The sequence below is a fragment of the Dunckerocampus dactyliophorus genome, chromosome 6 (assembly GCF_027744805.1).
Source record: "Dunckerocampus dactyliophorus isolate RoL2022-P2 chromosome 6, RoL_Ddac_1.1, whole genome shotgun sequence".
Classification (NCBI taxonomy): Eukaryota; Metazoa; Chordata; class Actinopteri; order Syngnathiformes; family Syngnathidae; genus Dunckerocampus; species Dunckerocampus dactyliophorus.
In genome coordinates this window covers 9,686,528-9,706,769 of record NC_072824.1, presented here as the reverse complement: position 1 = coordinate 9,706,769, position 20,242 = coordinate 9,686,528, and the positions used below count along the sequence as shown (strand labels likewise).

Here is a 20,242-nt window from a genome sequence, read left to right as displayed (position 1 = left end):
GTTTGGACGAGGGTTTGAGCCTGGGCACGGTGCAGAATGCATGTTACACAAACTGCATTTTAAAATGATACTTGGTTTGGTTTAATTTTATTTGAACAAGCATGAAGGTTACAATGGAGTACATCTCATGAATCATCATTTCACAGTTCTACATGTCCAAAAGGAGTAGGAAGAAGCAAAGCTTTATTTAATTCTACCCGCCATCCGTTCCACATCTTGTACAGTACATAGAATTTGCTCATCTCAGTACATTGTTTGAGTTCCTTACTCAATCCATTCCATAGTTTAATTGCGCATGCTGAAATGCTGTGGATTTTCAGCGTTGTTCTCGCATATAAGTGTTTTAAGTTTAATTTTGCTCTTTTATAGAGAAATACCGGATGACGTTTTTGAGTAACAAGTTATTGTTAACTTCATGCATTATTTTAGCAGTTTGAAAATTTACGAAATCAGCAAATTTGAATATCTATGACTTTAAAAATAATGGGTTTGTATGTTCTCGATACACTGCATTATGAATTATCCTCACTGATCTTTTTTGCAGTACATTGAGTGAGTGAAGATTGCTTTTTTAATTATTGCCACATATCTCCACACAATAAGTTAGATATGGTAATACCAAAGAACAGTAAAGAGTGTGGAGTGATTTTTGATCAAGAACAAATTTTGCTTTATTCAATATTGAAGTATTTCTTGCCACCTTTTGTTGTAAATATTTAATATGAGATTTCCAACTCATTTTTTCATCTATTATGATCCCCAGGAATTTGTATTCTTTCACTTTTTCAATGTCCACTCCGTTTATTTGTATTTGGTCGTACTTATCCTGTCTGCTATTTAAAAAATAGCATTATTTTAGTTTTACTTAAGTTCAAGGATAATCTGTTTTTATCAAACCATGTCCTTAATATGGACATTTCATCCTTGACCTTTTTAATGAGTTCTTGTGTGCTTTCCCCAAACAAAAGGCAGTGGTATCATCCGCAAATAATACCAACTTTAAATCCTTTGTCACTTTGTCATTGATATACAAATTGAACAGTTTTGGTCCCAACATTGAACCCATGGGTACTATATTCTCCCAGCTTTACAAATTGCTTCCTGTTTGCTAGGTAACTTTTAACCCAGTTCAAGACTAATCCTCTGATTCCGTACTTTTCACTTTAAGTATGTATTTTTTGGGTAGTTTTGATTTGTTCAGGGGTAAATTCCACTTTACTATCAATTTAAAGGGGAACTATTATACTAATTTTCGGGCCTTTGTATTGCGTTCTGGACTCCTATAGAGCAGCTACACACGCTAACCCGTGCAGAAAGCTTTCTAGATCTTCCAGACTCTGCACCTCTTCCTGGAGTGTTTCCTGCTTCTCCCCAAACAGTCTGAAATTTACTCCACCCCCGGCCCTCCTCCAGGTACGCCTGCCGCCGAGCCCACTCTGCTGTGATTGGTCAGACTACCAAGTGCTCCGGAGGACTTGCAGAGAGCTGCCGAAACCCTTTTGTCCGATTATTTACACAAAATAAACATAGTTAGGACACTGATAAATTGTTACTTACAGCTTGCTGTTTTAACTCTTCAACACAACCAATGCTTCAGCAAGAGTTTGGCGGATAGTCCAGCTTCGTATTGGCCCATGTTCATAAAACAGTTCCGTGTGAAATGCTGTTGACAGATGAGCATATTTTTCTCTTGCTGGCCGGGAATCAGCAACTCCAACCACTTCTGCCTGTTGCTTGCCTTTTTAGGCACACCTGAACAAACATTTCCTTGCCATACGTGCTAACACGGTAAGCAGAGCGAAGCAGAGCGGGGGGAGGGCAGGCCTACAGCGTTTGCCTGGGCATGCCCATATAGAGGAAGTCCGGGTTGCATTGATGTCAATGGAGCATCAATGGAGCATTTAAAAAACTTGTGCAGAGCCATCCAAAACTGCTTTCAGGTCTCACTTCCAAATGCGCAAACCTCATTATCTGACGTGTTGCCATTGTTTAACACAAGAATACAACATTGTAACAACATTTATAGGTCAGAAAAGAGGAAAACCCCTTTAATTTAATGCCCTTTTTCCAGAAATTACTTTTTCGGGGTTTCTGCAGTTAAAATGGTCCAAAGGTGTATCAAAGGTGTAATTAAATAAACATTTAGGTCTTAATTTTAATTAGAATTGGAACAGAAACATACAGGTGCACAATTGTAAGTGTTTTTTTAAACCATAATATTTTTTTTTATTATTTATATATATATATATTTTTTTAGCAAAATTGTGACTTTCAGAATTTAAAATGACAACTTTTTTTCTCTTGGTTGGCGACCAGTCCAGGGTGTAAAAGTCAGCTAGGATAGGCTCCAGCATACCCCCGCGACACTGGTGAGGATAAGCAGCATAGAAGATGGGTGGATGGATGGAACTTTTTTTCTCTTAAATTTATGACTTAATTCTCTGAATTGTGACTTTTTTTTCCCCCTCATACTCTTAGTATTTATTTTTCGGTGTGGCCATAATACTTAAAACGCTACCTGTTGCTTTCCAAAGGGATTTTTGTCATGTTACTTATAGAATACCTCATTAAATCTTTTGGTGAATGTCACTAACTTAAACATGGCAGCAGCTTTGCATGGTGTCAGCATGTTCACCAACAGGGCTCATACAAGTACAGCGGATGGGGTCAGAGTAGTGCCCTTACAGTGATGCTACCTCCGATGTGGCCCTTGTGTGCTCCCACCAAGCCAACTGATTGCCAAGTCCTTTAATTACACCCATACACACACACTGCTGTAGACTTGGAGGGCTTGTTGTCTTGTTTTGTTTCCTCTTTACTCCTGCAGTATTAATGCTCTCACTCTACCACAGAAAGTTGCAGCTAGAGTCTTGTTGCCCTCCCAGGAAAAGGGCAAGAGGTGATGGACTTGGGTCTGTTCCAGCCAGTCCAGGCTATGGCTTTCTAATACACACTGGATACATGTAATTGGCTTAGGACAGCCTCCACAGGGCATCATGTGAGAAGCACCATGGCAGTTTCACAGGAACTTGTTAGGGTTGTGTCTCATGATCCATGGGCCGCTCTGCCGTTTGGATTGAAATTATTTTGCTGTGACCAAAATTACATCAGGCTTTCATCGTATAAATACCCAAGATGAAATGCTGGAAAAAACTTTTGTCACGACGGAAAATTCAAATAGATCTCTTTTTGTAATTGTTTTCCCGGGGATACATTAGATTTATAGTCGTTGGTAGTTCTATGAAATCCATTTGATTTTTTTTTTTTTCCCGAAATTCATTTTTATTTTTTTCCAAATTTTTTATTCTTCTATTATTTATTACACTTATTGTACGAGCAGAGAGTGTGTACTTTTGTGACAGTAAATAAAATGTTAAATGCAAAAATTCTTACATTTGTTGATGCTATACATCATTGGCCAGTTTTGCCCAGTATTTTAGAAACGGATGCAGCTTGGCTAACCTTTCTAGTAGGATGTCAGCCTCTGCACACACAAAATCCTCAACAAATTATAATGCCCGTGCTTGTGACTAAGGAAGACGTAATCACCAATGCAATTCCAAGTGCGTCATGATTTTGTTATATTATCATTAAAAAAATATATATATATATATACTGCTCAAAAAAATTAAAGGAACACTTCAAAAACACATGAGATCTAAACTGGGGGAAAAATGATCTTGAATCTTTCCTGACAATAATTGGGTGATGTATTAGTAACAAAATGATGCCACATAATTTGATAGAAATGAAAATGATCACCCTATAGAGGGGGGGAAATCAAAGACACCCCAAAAATGAAAGTGAAAAAACGATGCAGCAGACTGGTCCATTTTGCCAAAATGTCATTGTAGCAACTCAAAATGATTCTCAGTAGTTTGTGTGGCCCCCACGTGCTTGTACGCATGCCTGACAATGTCGGGGCATGCTCCTAATGAGACTACGGATGGTGTCCTGGGGGATCTCCTCCCAGATCTGGACCAGGGCATCAATGAGCTCCTGGACAGTCTGAGGAGCAACCTGGCGGCGCCGGATGGACCTAAACATAATGTCCCAGAGGTGTTCTATTGGGTTTAGGTCAGGTGAACGGGGGGGCCAGTCAATGGTATCAATTCCTTCATCCTCCAGGAACGACCTGCATACACTAGCCACATGAGATCGGGCATTGTCGTGGACCAGGAGGAACCCAGGTCCCACTGCACCAGCGTAGGTTTTGACAATGGGTCCAAGGATTTCATCCCGGTACCTAATAGCAGCCAGGGTGCCATTATCTAACCTGTAGAGGTCTGTGCGTCCTTCCAGGGATATGCCTCCTCAGACCATCACTGACCCACTACCAAACCGGTCATGCTGAATGATGTTGCAGGCAGCATAACGTTCTCCACGGCATCTCCAGACCCTTTCACGTCTGTCGCATGTGCTCAGGTTGAACTTGCTCTCATCAGGGAAGAGCACAGGGCACCAGTGGTGTAGTTGCCAATTCTGGTGGTCTATGGCAAATGCCAGTCGAGCTCTACGGTGCTGGGCAGTGAGCACAGGGCCCACTACAGGATGTCGGGCCCTCAGGCCACCCTCATGGAGCCTGTTTCATTTTGACATTCACACCAGTGGCCTGCTGGAGATCATTTTGTAGGGCTCTGGCAGTGCTCATCCTGTTCCTCCTTGCACAAAGGAGCCGATACTGATCCTGCTGAGGGTTGAAGGACCTTCTACGGCCCTGTCCAGCTCTCCTGGAGTAACTACCTGTCTCCTGGAATCTCCTCCATGCGTCCAGGTACCGCAGTGATGAGAGTTTATATTATATGTTTTATTATTTTGTTTGCACAATTAGACACTATGTGGTGAAAAGCGCTCTTATTTTGAAGCTTGGAAGTGTGTTGAGTGTCTGTTGACGGTTAAGACGAGCTGGGAGCAAGAATAAACGTGCCTCTCGTCCTTATTTCATTCAAAACTTGCTCATTTGCATTAACAAGCAGTAAAGCACAACACTGTGTAAACACACTCATACAGCCCGAGTCGTAAACACACAGCCGCACTAGCATGCGCTGCTAAAATAAGCTAACCCCGCAAGCTTCCATTCACGCTCAATAAGAGAGGAGTTTCAAAGTTTTCTTGCCAACTTTTGCCAGTGTTTCAGGTCCCTGTTGGTCTTAAGATTTTGATCAACAATTACGGTATATCGAGGTCATCGTTATTGAATGCAGTCCTCCTAGCTTCATGGTTCTTTCTTGTAGGTAATATCCTCCATTGTCCTTATTGTCATCGGAATTTAGTTTAGGTTAGTTTGATGAATGATGAAGATTTTACCGTTAGTGCTCCAAGTGCTTTTCATCTTTCCCTGCTTCCTCAAGTCTTGTGCTTTCTTGGCGATGTCGGCATTGCGCTTTGTCAGATGCGCATTCATGTAGACCACTTGTCAAACTCGTGCCATGGAGGGCCGAGACGCTGCATGTTTTCTCTCCAACCAGTTTCTTCAGCAGGTGATTTAATTGATGAGCTCCTTCTCTCAAAATGAAGGAGGTGTTGCTCATTAAAATCACCTGCTTTAGGGACCATCTGGAAAGAAAACCTGCATTGTCTCGACCCTCCATGGCACGACTTTGGCACCCTTGATGTAGACGTTTCTGCCTCTCAGCTTCTTTCCGTTTCAGCAGTGCAGTTTGGAATTAATGATGACAGGTGTGGTGTTGTTTCTGCCATATAGTGTCGATATCTACATCCACCTCCTTTGATTGTAGGAAGCTAGCAATCTGTTGCTTTATTGAAGGAACATCTCTTGACCTGGGTGTAATTTGGGGCCCTGTGATGACCACATCATTCATTCGTGCATTCTGATCCATCTCGTCAATTAAGATTTGCATTTGCTTAGTAATATTTTCCTTTGCTTCTTTCTCTTCCTCAAGTGGGTGGTGGGAAAGGCAGCGTTATCCTTCAATAGTGCCTGAATATCATCCTGTAGAATGTCAATATCATTGCATAATGCTCTATTTTCTTCCGTAGGGTCTTTAACCTCCTTAAGAGCAGGGTGTGAGACAGCTTCCGTAGGGTTTATAGCCTCTTTGAGAGCATTGTCTTCCAATAATGCCCTGATATCCTGCAGAAACCTAACATCCTTGCATAATGCTATATTTTCTTTAGGGTTTTTAGCTTCCTTAAGAGCAGCGCGCAAGGCAGCATTGTCATTCAATAATACCGTAATATCGTCCTGCAGAGCCTTGATATCGTCGACAGGGTTTTTAATCACCTTAAGAGCAGCACTCAAGTCTGCATTTGCATCTTGCAACTCCTTGATCTCTTCTCTTAGTGCTTTGATAGCCTTGCTCAGTGCTCTATTTTCTTCCATAATGTTTGTGATAGCCTTGTTCAGTGCACTGTTTGTGGCACCATGCAATGTTTGTGATACCAAAAAAGACATCTATGATCATTTCATGGAGGCTATTGTCTTGAGAAAATCTTTGAATCCTGGAGTTGTTTTTAATATGATTTTGAGTCCGTAGATCTAGAGCCAGTATCAGTTTGCTTTGTGTTTGACATTGTTGCTAGGCAACCCTTCATTTTTTATGAAGTTAGGGTATTTTTCCACTTGGATGCAATGTCATTTAAACAACAGTTTTCAGTATCATAAATACAGTGGAACCTCGGTTGGTATCCGCAGCAGTTAGAGTATCCAAAATTCATGTCACAGTTTTGCCTCGGTATTCTCCTATTAGCGTGCAATATGGAGTGCATCTCGTTGTGTTTGCGTGAGTGCAACCGTGTTCCCAATGTTTTTTGTTTTTTTTTAATCAGAAAACATGCTTCCTTGTTGGCATTCTATTAGCTAGCTAACAAAATGGCAACAGTAAGTCAGCTATGTCGTCCGTCTATAATGTCATCAGAAGTTAACTCTCAAAAATGTTAGTACAAAACACGATTTTATAGTTTTATAATTATAGTTTTACATGCAGAAAACGATTCTTTAAATGCATATAAATGACGAATGAAAGGTTTAAATGATCATTGTACCTTCATTGAAGATGTTCCTAAAGGCCCGATGTGGCAGCAAGCTCAACCAGCAGAACCTTTTGTCATTCAATAGTGTTTCTCACCTTCTTTGTCAAAATGCTGACACTTGCGACTCTCTTTGCTTCCATCTTGTCTTATTGAGGTGACAAACACTATTGAATTTAGGGTTGAGCGATAATCTTTATATACTGGTATAAATTCTTCCAATGATAAAAAAAAATGACTTATACTGGTATAAATGGTCATTTCAAACGGAAAAAAAGCACAATTGATGACGTAATGTTGGACCTGTGTGGAACAAATTAATGAAAAATGCAAAATTAATGACGTGTGAATTTCTTTTGAAGATTAATACAGAATCTGTCTAAACTAGGTTCCGCTGTGTTGGGATACATTGTGATCTTCTATAACCATGTATTTTAAGTTTGCCTATGTTGGGGACATTATAAAAATAATTTTAAAAAATTGGGTACATACAAAAAATAATAATAATCATTAAATTATACCAAAAAGCTTAATTTTTCTGGTCTAGGTTGAGTTCATTGTGTCTATCTACTATACATTGATAGCTTGTTGCAACAACATTTGCTCAGTTCTTAGATTTTTCTGGGTTTTTTTACGTATAGAGCTAATACTGACTCAGTGAAGTTATGTAAGGTGACATAACTGTCTTCTGGCATTTTTGACAATTCTTCTTTCATGTAAAGTACTGGGATTACCGCAGGATTAAAGGGTGCCCTAGACTCTAAAAAAAATGTTTGAATCTTGCTTGCAGTGTGTGTTTTGCAGGTGTCCAGCTTACTCTTGGACATGTGGCTATTTCAGCAGCCTTATTTATACTTTCCATGCGATTGACTGTCACTCTGAGCGACGTTAGTCAAAAGAGGTGTCCTGTCTCTCAGCCCTAATGGACCGCCAGTATATCATCAGTCCATGTCAGTGTCATGTCTCAGCAGGGCTGAATTTGGCTTGTGAAATCAAAGCCTGTCTTACAGGAAGTGTCATCAATGCCACTCTTAATTCGCCCGACACTGCCACCGCATCCTTCCGTCTCTCCATCACCCTCACCCTACCTCCCTCGGGGGAGTTGGACGGGTTTCTTCAATAGAACACGGGAAACCTAAAACAAGAGGGATTCTATTAAAAGGTGTCAGCCAGCAAGCAGATATCAATAAGCAGCACATGGGGCTCACCTGTGGGAATCTGCGGTTTCAAGTGTGTATCGTCATGTATCATGTCTCCTATTAGTACCATTAGGCGTTCCTGATTTTCATGTTACCAGAATGTATTTGGTTAAAAGCATCCACATTGATGTTCTTTTTACTCTCATCAATACATCCCTCCTTCTTCACAATGCTTTTATTACAGCATGCACAGTGGGGGAAACAAATATTGAATCCCCTGCTGATTTTGTATGTTCACCCCTTACAAATAATGAACAGTCCAGACTTTTTATGGTAGGTTTAATTTAAACGATATAGAGCAAAAGTTAAAAATAAGAAGTAAGTATTTGACCTCATGCGAAACTTGACTTAGTACTTGGTGGAGAAACCTTTTGTTGGCAAGTGCAGAGGTCAGATGTTTCTTGTAGTTGGTCAACATGGACGGACCATGAGCAGATAAGCATCCCCAAAGCAGAATGTTTCCACCTCAATGTTTGACCAGGGGTGCCCATTACATCGATCGCGAGGTACCGGTCGATCGCAAAGGTGGAGTGGGTCAATTGCATTTGTCACACATGTCATAAACGTCACTTTGTAGATGTGTTATGTAGGGTTGAGCATCGTTTGAATTTGAACAATTCCGATTCATAGTCCTCGTTTTGATTGTGGTTTCTAACGAGTCTCGATTCAGATGGTTTTAAGAGTTAGGGTCAATAAAGTTTGCATGGTTTAAATGAGGGTGCTAACCAGAATTCTTTTTGAATGAAATGCCTGAATTACTCCTTGAATTGTTTGATATGAGCTTTTTTTTTTAATCAACTTGACTATGATTTTCTTACGTTCAACCAGCATATAAATACCAAACCATTCAACTTCAATTTAAAAGTTTCTTTCTGCAGTAGTACACTTTCACAAAAGTTGTTTACTTTTGAAAAGCTAATGAAAAAGCATTTCCACATATGCTGTTTTTTATGTGTTAGTGAGTGTGTGATCCTGCTGCCACTTAAACGTGCACAATCAAACAACTTGTTTGCCTATGAAAAGTACACGGGCTAATGTTATCACTTAGCAATAGTATACTTTAACTGCCTCAATGTTGGTGTAAGCGATTTTTTTATGACACCCTTATTTTGTACAATAAACAGGATGTAGCTAACGGAGCTCTTATTTTGAAGGCCACAAGTGTGTTTTGTGGGTTGATAAGGTGTCTTGACTAGCTGTGCACGTGAACAAACTTACGTCCGAGAGCCGTAGCACTGAAACACCCTGAAACCCTCGGTTACATTGGCATGTGACAGTCGGCATTTATTGTTTGACTTCCCTGATTCTGACTGCTTGAAGGAAGTCTAGCGTAGCGCATCAAAAACGAGGTATTCTTGTTATTTCCACACCACGAATCCGGAGGTGTTTAATTATGTTGACCCACCTTTGCATGAGATTGTGTTGCAAATGTTGCACTGGGCCAACTGCTCTTTTTTTTCTGATGGTACGCCAAACTTTTTAGCCGCTTCTTTTTCGTTGGTGTTTGCGGGTATTTGTGAAGCGAGCATTGAAATTAGGAATCGAAATGGAAAAATGTAATGAAAAATGTGACATTAAGCTCCCATCCAGATTTACTGTGGCGCCTCTGCGGCAAAGGCATTTGTTTTGAAGGAAAGTGGGAGGACGACTCTGCCCAAGACGTTAGTTAGGGCAAGACACTACACTGCAAAAAAGGGTCGCTGCGTGCAGATTGTAATAATGCTAGCCACAGGTCATTGGCTTTTGTCATCGCCGTTGAAAGGCATTTATCGGCATATGCCGATCACATGATACGGATATCGGACAATACTGATCGGTGGCCGATCTATCGGAGCATCCACCCATTTTGTATCCCTTGGTCAATACCTGACCGCATATAGCGGCCAAATTACCGGCTCGTCATGCTTCATGCACGAAAACGTTTCGTTTTTTTAATCAATGCAGCCGTCGTGTGTAGACTTTAATTACTGAGTCGTAGCTCAGTCACAATCATTCACAAGATCCACACAAACTGTCAGTTGTTCCACATAAAAAAAAAGTCTTCTTTGGAGCTTGTTGCAGACAGTGACACCGTTTATTTTCTGGTGTGAGACAGTGTGCACTGGTCAATACTGTAATGCCGCTTGTTGTGGGGAAGGAGAGACTCACGTCGCCGATGCACTTTAATCGCTTTGTTAACAGCGGAGAACACTGCAGGACTTTACATCCATGCCAACATAAACACACTTCCCAACTCTCTTGACACTCACAGCTAGCACTCAGCCTAGCTCTCCTGCTCGTGACGTCGCACCATCACTTCCCGATGAACTAAAGCTGTAATGACACTCTGCCGTATATATAGTAGCACAGCTTTGTTGTGTGGGTGGTGTAGAACAACAAGCCTAGTTGTTCTTTACAACTTTTATCCGCAGTCCCACAGTGCCCTCTACTGGTCAACATGTAACAGTATAATTATATGTATCTGCAAAAACAAGCTTCTAATCACAGACATGTTAATATGTGCGGGCACAAATTCAAAATGGCCGCCAACCTGCCTATAGCGGCCACCTGCCTATAGTGGCCACTTTTGCCGTTTCCCTTTAGTGGCCGCTATAGACAGGTTTGACTGTATTCCCTCTTTATAGACGGAGGTAGATCTTTGGGACTTGGTCATTTTAAAAGTAGCTCGTAGGCTGAAAAAGTGTGAGCACCTGTGGTGTTGGGCTAATATTAAGCATTTCTGTTCCTCGAAACATGTTGAGTCCCGCTGATGCAAAAGAGCTAAATTTTGTTCTCATCTAACCACATCGCAATCTTCCATGTCTAAGTCATTCTAGTGTTTATTTGCAAACTTCAAGCAGGTCTGTAAATGTCTTCAAGAGCAGTTGCTTTTCTTGATGACTGTGCTCCCAACTTCCTTGACATCATTAACCAGCTCCCCCCTTGTAAATCTTGGCTGGTCCCTCACCTTTCTCACAATCATCCGTGAGAAAGGTGATTGACTGTTGACCATTTCCCGGTTATTGTACCAATAGTGGTCTCTTTTACACCAAGCTTTTTGCTGATGGTCTTTGAGTGCATTCCAGTCTTGTGCAGGTGTAACGGATGCCAGTTGGTGCAACTGTGCAAAAGTACATCAGTAAACCTCATATCCTCCCGCTTTAATAGTCACACTGGACATCACGTTGGCAGCTCTGACTTCTAGCTCGATGGCTAGTGTTCTCGACTCTTATTCTGCAAACCCTAGTTCGCCTATAATGATAATAAAACATGTTTTATGATTATAAAATAATAACATTAATATAACATTATTAAAATATGTACTGTAAAGATGAATGATTGTGCAAGTCAGAATTGTATCACACATTATACCATTACAATATTCCTTGGCTAACCTTAACAAAGATAGAAATTCGCTTGCTTTAATTTAATCTTTAGTAGCGTATAGTCGCCATTAAGCCAACAATTATATTCCTTGGTTCACTCTGTAGAAGCTGACCTCTGAGCTGGCGGGTGTGGAGCAGCAGAAGAAGGTCCTGGAGATGGAGCTGGAGCAGTGGAGACAGAGCACATTCCCTCATCACACGGTGCAATCGCCAGTAAATGCAGAGTGCTCCTGCCGGGCCCTGGAGGCGGAGGTCAAACAACTGCAAGCCAAAATCAGGGTCAGTGCACTCATAGGACACTTCATTAGGTACATCACAACCTAATGAGATAGAGCTGTTTTGCCTTTAAAAAGTCAATAATGGTCATTTTCATTGAACAATGTAGTATGTTTATGATTGTGGCTGTAGTTTACAGTGGGGGAGCGCTGCACTGCATCATACTGAAAGCTGTTAAATGAGGTAACATAAACATAACATCATTTCGTATGATGCAGTGCACTTGTACACCACTACAAACCACAATATATAAATGCACTGTTAATTCAATACATTTCTGGCTAAACTGAACATTATAAACTTACTTAAACTATAGCCTGCTTAAAAAAAAAAAAACAATACTTAGGTTTCAACTAAGGGTGTCACGACACACTGGCTCATGAGACGAGACGATGGGTTCACGAGACAATATTGTGACATTGCTTTTAAGAAAACAACATTGACAAAATATAGGACTGGACAAACAGACTTTTTTATTCAAATGAGTCACCAAAACCTAAAGTATATATTGTATGGGACTCCCACATAATATATCTTTATGCTAATTTGTTTCTCAGGGTGATTAGTTGATGTCAGTGTCAGTGATGATGATGATTTAGATTATAGTCTATCAAATGTATTAACAATGCCATTACAGAGATAAATGTCGCATTGTGTAAATACTTCCAGTTAAATATCCATATAATTTAAGTACTTTTAAATCAAATTACTGTTGTTCCTTATGGTCATGAAAAAATAACCAGATTTGTTTTAATAATTTGGTTTATTGGAATATCAATGAATGATGCCATATGTGTGGTCCTGCCTATACTTGCAGGTTATTTTCTTATATTCTTATTGTTTAATTATATACATACTGAATCATATATAATTAATAATAATAATAATGTTGCTTGTTAAGCCTTAGTAACACTGTAAGGGAGGAAAAAAATATTTTTTGAAATATTTTTTATTATTTATTTTATTAATTACAATTATGATTTATTATTATTTTGTATGTTGGTTAAGCGTTGGTTACACTGAAAGGTAGGAAATAAGTAAAATCATGTAATGTATAAATGTAATGTAATAAGTAAAATAAGCAAAACGTTTCTTTCATACTGCTGTTCGGTATAATACATTTTTACACATTTGTATGTAAACAGTACATATATATTAATTGTGTTCACTAAATAACATTTATCCATTTTATCAAAGTGTACGCACAGCATATAACTTTATTTTAATATTCAGTTCAGAGCTAGTGAATACATTGGACTCTGTTGTCCGCTTAGCCCCCATCATGGCGGACTTTCAGCTCCATGCCGTACTTTACTCTGTTTTATTCGTTTGAGTCCGAGTCGGGAATCCTGTTCTTAACTCTACAGTCATTGGTAGCGATGCCATAGCTCACAGTCTGCTTGACTTCAGGCTGCCTAAACGAGAAATATGGTCACATTTTAATCTTGCGACATCTTGTCACACAAGATCTTGTGACACCCGTAGTTTCAACCGGTAAGGCTTAATTTTACGTGAACAGCTTGAAATGATGAATGATACAAGTAATCCGAGTAATTCTGGTAACTACTTAACATGTCTTGACCTACATGGGATTGGTTTCAGCATTGTTAATCAACAAAAGTAGAGAATGTCAAAGGAGCCCCTTGCATTCTTTAATTTTCCTGTATGCGGGCCTCGGTGGAAACACTCACAGCCCTGCTGTATTAGATGCTATGAAATTTCATATTTTTAATTAGTATGTATATATATTTTAATACTTTAATGATAAAAAAACACAAAAAATATAGATATTGCAGATTTCATTCACTGGGAATGTACAATATACTGTATTACCAAAAGATTCAATTTATTAAATACACTGATATTCAGTATTATTACATCAAAAAGTTATCAAACTTCTTAATCCTTAATGATTTTACTAAATCCCCCAAAACTCCTTCAAGGCTTTACTTTTAAAATCAGGTAGTGTTTAAAAAAATAAATAAAACTTCAGCCTTTCAATTTACTTTTCAATTTACGCTTATCACCTGAAATTGCATGTGATTTCAACACGAATTAGCATTTCTTACCATTTGATCTTATTAGGGAGCACCTGTCAGAATGACGAGCGCCGCGGAATAACAGTAGAGACGTGCCCCACATCACAGAGAGCTAGAGAGAGAGGTGCAAGCCATGCCCTCGCTCTCGCCGGCTCGTCAGTGTCATGGAGCAGATTGCTGCTGTCATTACACTTGGCATAGAAAGTCATGTCAGGTGACAGCACAAAAAAAAAAGGGATGCCATGTGGGGGATGTTATGAAAAGCTCTCACTAGTGATGCTGCCACAAGAGACACAGACGTCCTTTAACAGCAAAATGAACAAGCACGAGCAAACACCCATCATCCGAAGACAACCTTTCTTTGAGAGGATTGGGGAATTTACCAAAATACCCCACTGTTTGAATATGATAGAACCCTAGTTTTTAAACGCAGAGAAATATGACATAGATTCATTTGCAATTTTGCCTTTTACTGTTGATAATGCACTCACCTGCCCTTTTGTTAAGAACACCACTAATGAGATCCAGTATAAGAGTTCTGAAAAATTCTCCCTTGGTTTCGGTAATGGGGATGGGGGATGAAATGTAGCATACGCAGCGTAGTAACACCACAACAGCGATTAAAACTGCGAACAGCAATGAATGGGACATCTTACCCCCACAGCCGTTGGGGGTGGACAGAAGTGGGTGGTGCGCTGAACAGAAGACTCAATGTGGGAATTCAGAGTTTGAATGAAATCTGATATCAGAAGCAGAGTTATTTTGTTACACAGTTTTGTGTTTTACGGTCATCAAAGTTCACCGCCACACTCCGCGCGCACACTACGACGAAAACTAAAATATTCTGTGATTCAGCATCACCCATTGATCACCATTGATCAGCGTCATCCAAGTATACAGGATTCAAATGTGGTAGCAATTGGGCACAATCTCTTGGACAAGTGTGTTTTTAAAGGACCCCTAGAAATGACCGAATTGAGTCTAAAAATGTCTGATTCAAACCAAAAAGGCTGACTTACAGTGTGTTTTTCGAGCATTTGATTCTTGAGACTTAAAAATAAAAATCTATGAGGAGAAACCAACACAATTTTGGGGCTCACGGCAGCAAAATTTGTTACATTTTGGAGTATATAAAAGCCCGTGAAAAGGCGATTCATTTGGCATAAGAATCAATGAAATGAAACAATGCTTTTTAAAGACTGCCTTCAATAGTAGCTATAACAACATGAAGCGTGTGTACATGAAGGGAAGTCAAAAGTCCCTTTAAATGAGTGGTATAGGTCTCTAAACCATTGTTTTCCGAGCAATGCCCTTTATCTCATCCACTTTGGAAAACACACTTTCCTCTTAACCTCTTTTAGCACGCACCCCCCCCCCCGCTGTAACCATAATGAGGAGGCATGCTGCGTCTGACCTGTCATCAGCCGTGTCGCACCCCCTCCCTGATATCGCACTGAAACACATTAACACACACATTCACGGCAACCTCTCTCCCTCCCCCACCAGAGTACAAGTGCGGAGGTCACGAGGCAGGTGGCAGCTAACAAAGCCCTGCGAGGCCAACTGCAGGAGAAGGAGGACAAGCTCCGCCAGCTGCAGGACAAGTTAGTCACTTCTTCTATCTCTCTCTCTTCTTCCCTCCTGCATCCCTCGCTCTCTCTTTGTCTCTCCCGCCCTCCCCCACCCTGCCTCCCTATCAGCTGCTGCTCTAATCCACAGTGTTTGATTCCACCGTGTGGCAGCTCGCAGGCTCATGCACTTCTAGAACTTGCAATTTTGTGTGACTGCTGAGACATGCCACAAAAAAAGACGCCATCTGTAAAGCTGAGGTCAATCTACAACAGCATATCATAGCAATCCTCAGATATGCTAGAGTTCAAGAATCTTATCATGATACAGCATTTTACAGTACTTCCTCACACTGTGGCCTCAATCCGCTCTCATAGTTGAAAAAATTAACACCATACCTCAAATAAATTCTGTCCTCTCATGAATGACAAAAAATTACATGTGGTACCACTATTTGGCTGCTATTATTTTTGCAGTGGCGGTCTGTAAAGCTGACGTTGAAAGCCAAAATCTAGTGTGTTTAGTATATTCTAATTTGTAATGAAAATACATCTTGTTATTTTATTGATTTTTTTAATGTTTAGATTATTTGTTCAGGGGAAAGAAATATTTTATAAAATTGATTCTACAATTAAAAAAAAAAATTGCTGTGGACAAATAAAGCCCACTTAATAGACTGCTACTTTCTGCAGTTGAGTAAATAAAATATCCCAGACACTATATGATCAAATACAGTAATGAAATAATGTTTTGGGGTTGTTTTCTTAATTTTTAAAGCTACCAAAAAAGCAAAAAAAAATATTGCGTTGAGTACTTTAATATAGAAAAAAAAAATAAAAAGAAGCTAAAAAATTATTCGATATTATTAGAGATCATGACAAGTAATATTTATTGTGTTTGCACAAGCACATGCATACCAAATGAGCCACACAGGTTTTTTTCATTCAGTTTGAATTGATTCAGGAATGACACTGACAGCATTTTATTTTTTCAAACAAGGATATAATTAGAATTGTTAGTGTGAATAGTTGTCTCTTAGCATTCACACAATTATGCACGAGCGAGCAAAAACACAAACAGCTGAAGGAATTAGCATCTGTGGCCATGTGGGTGTCTCTTATGTGTGTTGGTGTGTGTCATGTCATACCGCTGTTGTTATGTGGGTAGCTGATCCGGACTTGCTGATCAAAGCAGCGTTATTGATCGATTGTGTGCCGCAGGAGGCGCCGTTTTGGCCCGTGACATGAAAAACCCACACAGCATCGCTCTTTGCCTGTGGGCCGCGAGTCCTAATGAGTTAGATGGTGCACCCAGAGTGGCACCCAGCGCATTACGCTGCTCTAATTCAATGCTGCAAACAGTTTCACATGGGGGGAACCTGAGCCTTGTCTCAGGCATATAAAGTGGAACCTCCATGGCCAAACACAATCTGTTCCCACAGAAAACAAAGGACATAAAATAATCCGTTTCAAGGCCATCAAAAGCATAAAAAGAAGTTATGAAAGGATGACACGATGTATAAAGTCGCACTGAACAAGTGAGTCCCCTTAACTTTCGTAACATCCTTGTTCTGCCAGGAGATGAAGCAAAAGAAAAAGCAAGATACAAATGTGGCATCTGTAAAGCTAAAATTAACAGTGGAGCCCCTTTCAGTCACAGAGCATCTTTGTGTCACAAATAGCCACAAAAAGCAAAACACACCCCTCATTTTAACTCACTTAGCTCAAGTCTTGCAAGATCATATACCGCATTTTGTCAAAATAGTGGCCTCCGCTTTTATAAACGGTTTGCCTCAAATAAATGCATCTGTGGAAGTCCACTTAAAGGAAACCGCACTTTTCTCATCTACAATCCTTATGTGAAACATGTCTTCCTCTTTTCTGCGCGTTTTAAACATTAAATATTAAAGCAGATAAAAAGCGACAACGCAGTACTGCACAAAATGGGATGCACCTGTGCCGCCTACAACTTTTAAAACACCTCCAAAAACCTCCAACAAGGTTTTATATACATGCTGTGACCGTGTAGTAGCAGGTACAATCATGATAACATGTAATACTTACAGTATTTTGTGTATTTCCAATCCACTTTATTTATATAGCACATTTTATAAACACTGTTTCCAAAGTGCTGCAATTTCGGCAATTCTACGCATTACCGGACCTTCCTTGCTTGACACATTGATTTCACATAGCAACGTCAGAGAAATAAATGCCTACACATAGCGTTAACTTTTCCAAGCTCAGAAATAAAAACACAGCGGCAGTGGCGGCATCTCGAATATGTAACCTTACCTTTTGGTAGTTTCTAATGCGTTTTGAGAGCGACACTGACACGGTATGGGCGAGTCTGTGATGAAGCTAATCGCTAGCCTGCTAGTAGCTGGCTGGTGTCTTATGGCTACTCTAAGTGTCGATACGTCAGTAAAGTAGTTTGATTGGCGTAACAATGTTAACAATAATAATGATAATAACAATGTTGCTGCACCTTGGTTAATATGCACACCAGATTATATGTAAATTGAGCGTTGTTGCCGCTTTTTGGAGACTTTTTCAGACAACTTTATAGGAGGAATAAGTATGTCACATATGTGCAGTAATGAGCTGGCTGTTTTTATCTGTTTTGATATCTTTAAAACACAGAAAAGAGAAAGACGTGTGTTCATGTCTCACATAAGGATTGTGGATGTTTCTTTAAGTCAGGTAACATGCTTTTCATTAAAAAAAAACCAAAAACAAAGGAAAAGCAAAACATATTTGTCCAGTTATTTATTGAAATTTAAGTCGTTCAAGTCCGATGAATAGCTTGAAATGGTACAAAGGTAAGTGCCAGAGGTTTAAAAAAAAAAGGTAAGGTTACCCAAAACTGAAAAATAATGTGTATTTCAGAATTATGTTGATGATTGATCAAGCCTTGGCAGTTGGTGCAACTAATCCCTACAGGTGTTCCAAGTTCTGGAGTACTTACTACCTCCTCTGTCTGCATAAAAACAGTGTTCGGAACACACTGGTACTATACCCTCGTCAACATCAGTGGAACAGTGTTGTACTGTAGAAAGTCATTTGTTGATACAAAAATGGCAAGAAAAAAGGGAATTAACAATGGAAGAGAGACAGAACGTCTTAGCACTCAAAAATTTAGTTTTTTCCTCCAGAGAAATTGGAGTGTTCTAAAACTTTTGACCGACAGTGTGCACGAAGACATAATGCTTTGATGCTTGTTGACGTGAGAGAGATTTTATACCGCATTTTGTCAAATAGTAGTCTCTGCTTTTATTGACACCATGCCTCAATTACCGTAACAACCCTATATAATCATAATCACCCTTAAATAAGTAAACTCCGCACCTTGAATAACTTCAGTCAGCTGTAATTAAATGTATTATGACTGATGCCACCATGTGTCACAGTCGACATCCTCAGTAGCAGACGTGGCATCTGTAAAGCTGAAGTTTACAGCATAGTCCCCTTCAGTCATACACTGTAACATCCTTGTGTCACAAATAAAGCCACAAAAAAACTCACTGAACTGAAGTCTTGTGGGATTGTACACTGTTATACCATACTTCCTGAAATAGTGAACTCCGCTTTTTGTTGACGCCGTGCCTCAGTGAATCGCCCAGTGCAACGTCAACTTAAGTAAGTCATCAGCTAGCCTTTATTTTTATATTATTATAACAGATACTAAAGTATACGCAGAGGATGCATGGCATCTGTAAAGCTGAAGTTTATGGTGGAATTCCTGTGAACACAGCACTGTAAGTATCTTTTAGATCTGCAACAATTAATTGATGATTAATTAATTATCCAATTAATCAACAGCTATTTTGATATTCAATTTTTGATGTAAATATGCTGTGATTTCATCTTCTCAAAAGTGAATATTTTTTAATTTCCTTGGACATCCATGAAAGCAGACGTATTATCTTTTTATTTGAGGCAAAACAAGATATTCACACACATCAGCTTTGACTTTGGAAAACAGTGATTGACATGTTTTTCTGATATGTTGTGGCCCAAACCACTAACTGTTTGTGTTTGGTTCATATTGAGTTGGTCTGTCTAGGGCAGGGGTCGGCAACCTTTACCATCAAAAGAGCCATTTTGCCACCCCTTTCAGTAAAAAAAAAATAAATTGTCGGGAGCCACAAAACTCTACACAACTTATAAACTTGTTACAACCTCAAAATTCATCAAACAGAAGTGCGCCTACATTTGTAGGCCTACTCTGAAACCATTTAAACACTTTACTCTGTACGTCTTACTGAGTGGTTCCCATATTTGTGTAAAATTAAAACAAAATGTAGCCAACTTTCAGATAAAAAATTCCATCAGAGTTCACATATTAGTTAAAGTGCCCCCACATCCTTTAATTTTTCAGTATGCGGCCCTCTGTGCAAAAATTTTGAACCGCCCTAGCATCAGATTACATGACTGTTGAAACTATTGAAACAATTGAAACAACAAGCTTCAGATTAATTGATCAACCCTTGTATCTTTTACACTGCAGTGATAACACAAAATACTCCTAACAGTACAGCCAGCATTTCTAAAAAGATGTAAATAAACAAATTTTGCTACAATTCTGAAATGTGTGACCTAAGAAACATTTGAAAGTAGAAAGTAGTATCGTCCTTCTACTGTTAGGGTTTCATCTCTGAAGACCTTCTTCCTTCCCTGTTTGTCAAGCATGCTGTGTCGTGCGCCTGCCGTCCTCAATAATGCATCCAGGGCATGTGTACCATCACAGTGGGAGTGCCTTGTGTTTGGATGTGACCAAAGCACCGGCGGATCACAGCCAAACA

The 20,242-nt window shown here is 39.6% G+C and overlaps 1 protein-coding gene across 5 annotated transcripts in view; it reads left to right on the top strand.

The window, feature by feature from the left end:
* cntln (centlein, centrosomal protein) overlaps positions 1-20,242 on the top strand; it is a 185,409-nt gene that overhangs the window by 116,516 nt on the left and 48,651 nt on the right. For all 5 annotated transcript variants that reach the window (XM_054778873.1, XM_054778874.1, XM_054778872.1 and 2 more), the window contains 2 exons: positions 11,660-11,833; positions 15,376-15,473. In XM_054778873.1, coding sequence (XP_054634848.1) covers positions 11,660-11,833; positions 15,376-15,473 — 272 coding nt within the window. The remainder of the gene's footprint in view (positions 1-11,659; positions 11,834-15,375; positions 15,474-20,242) is intronic.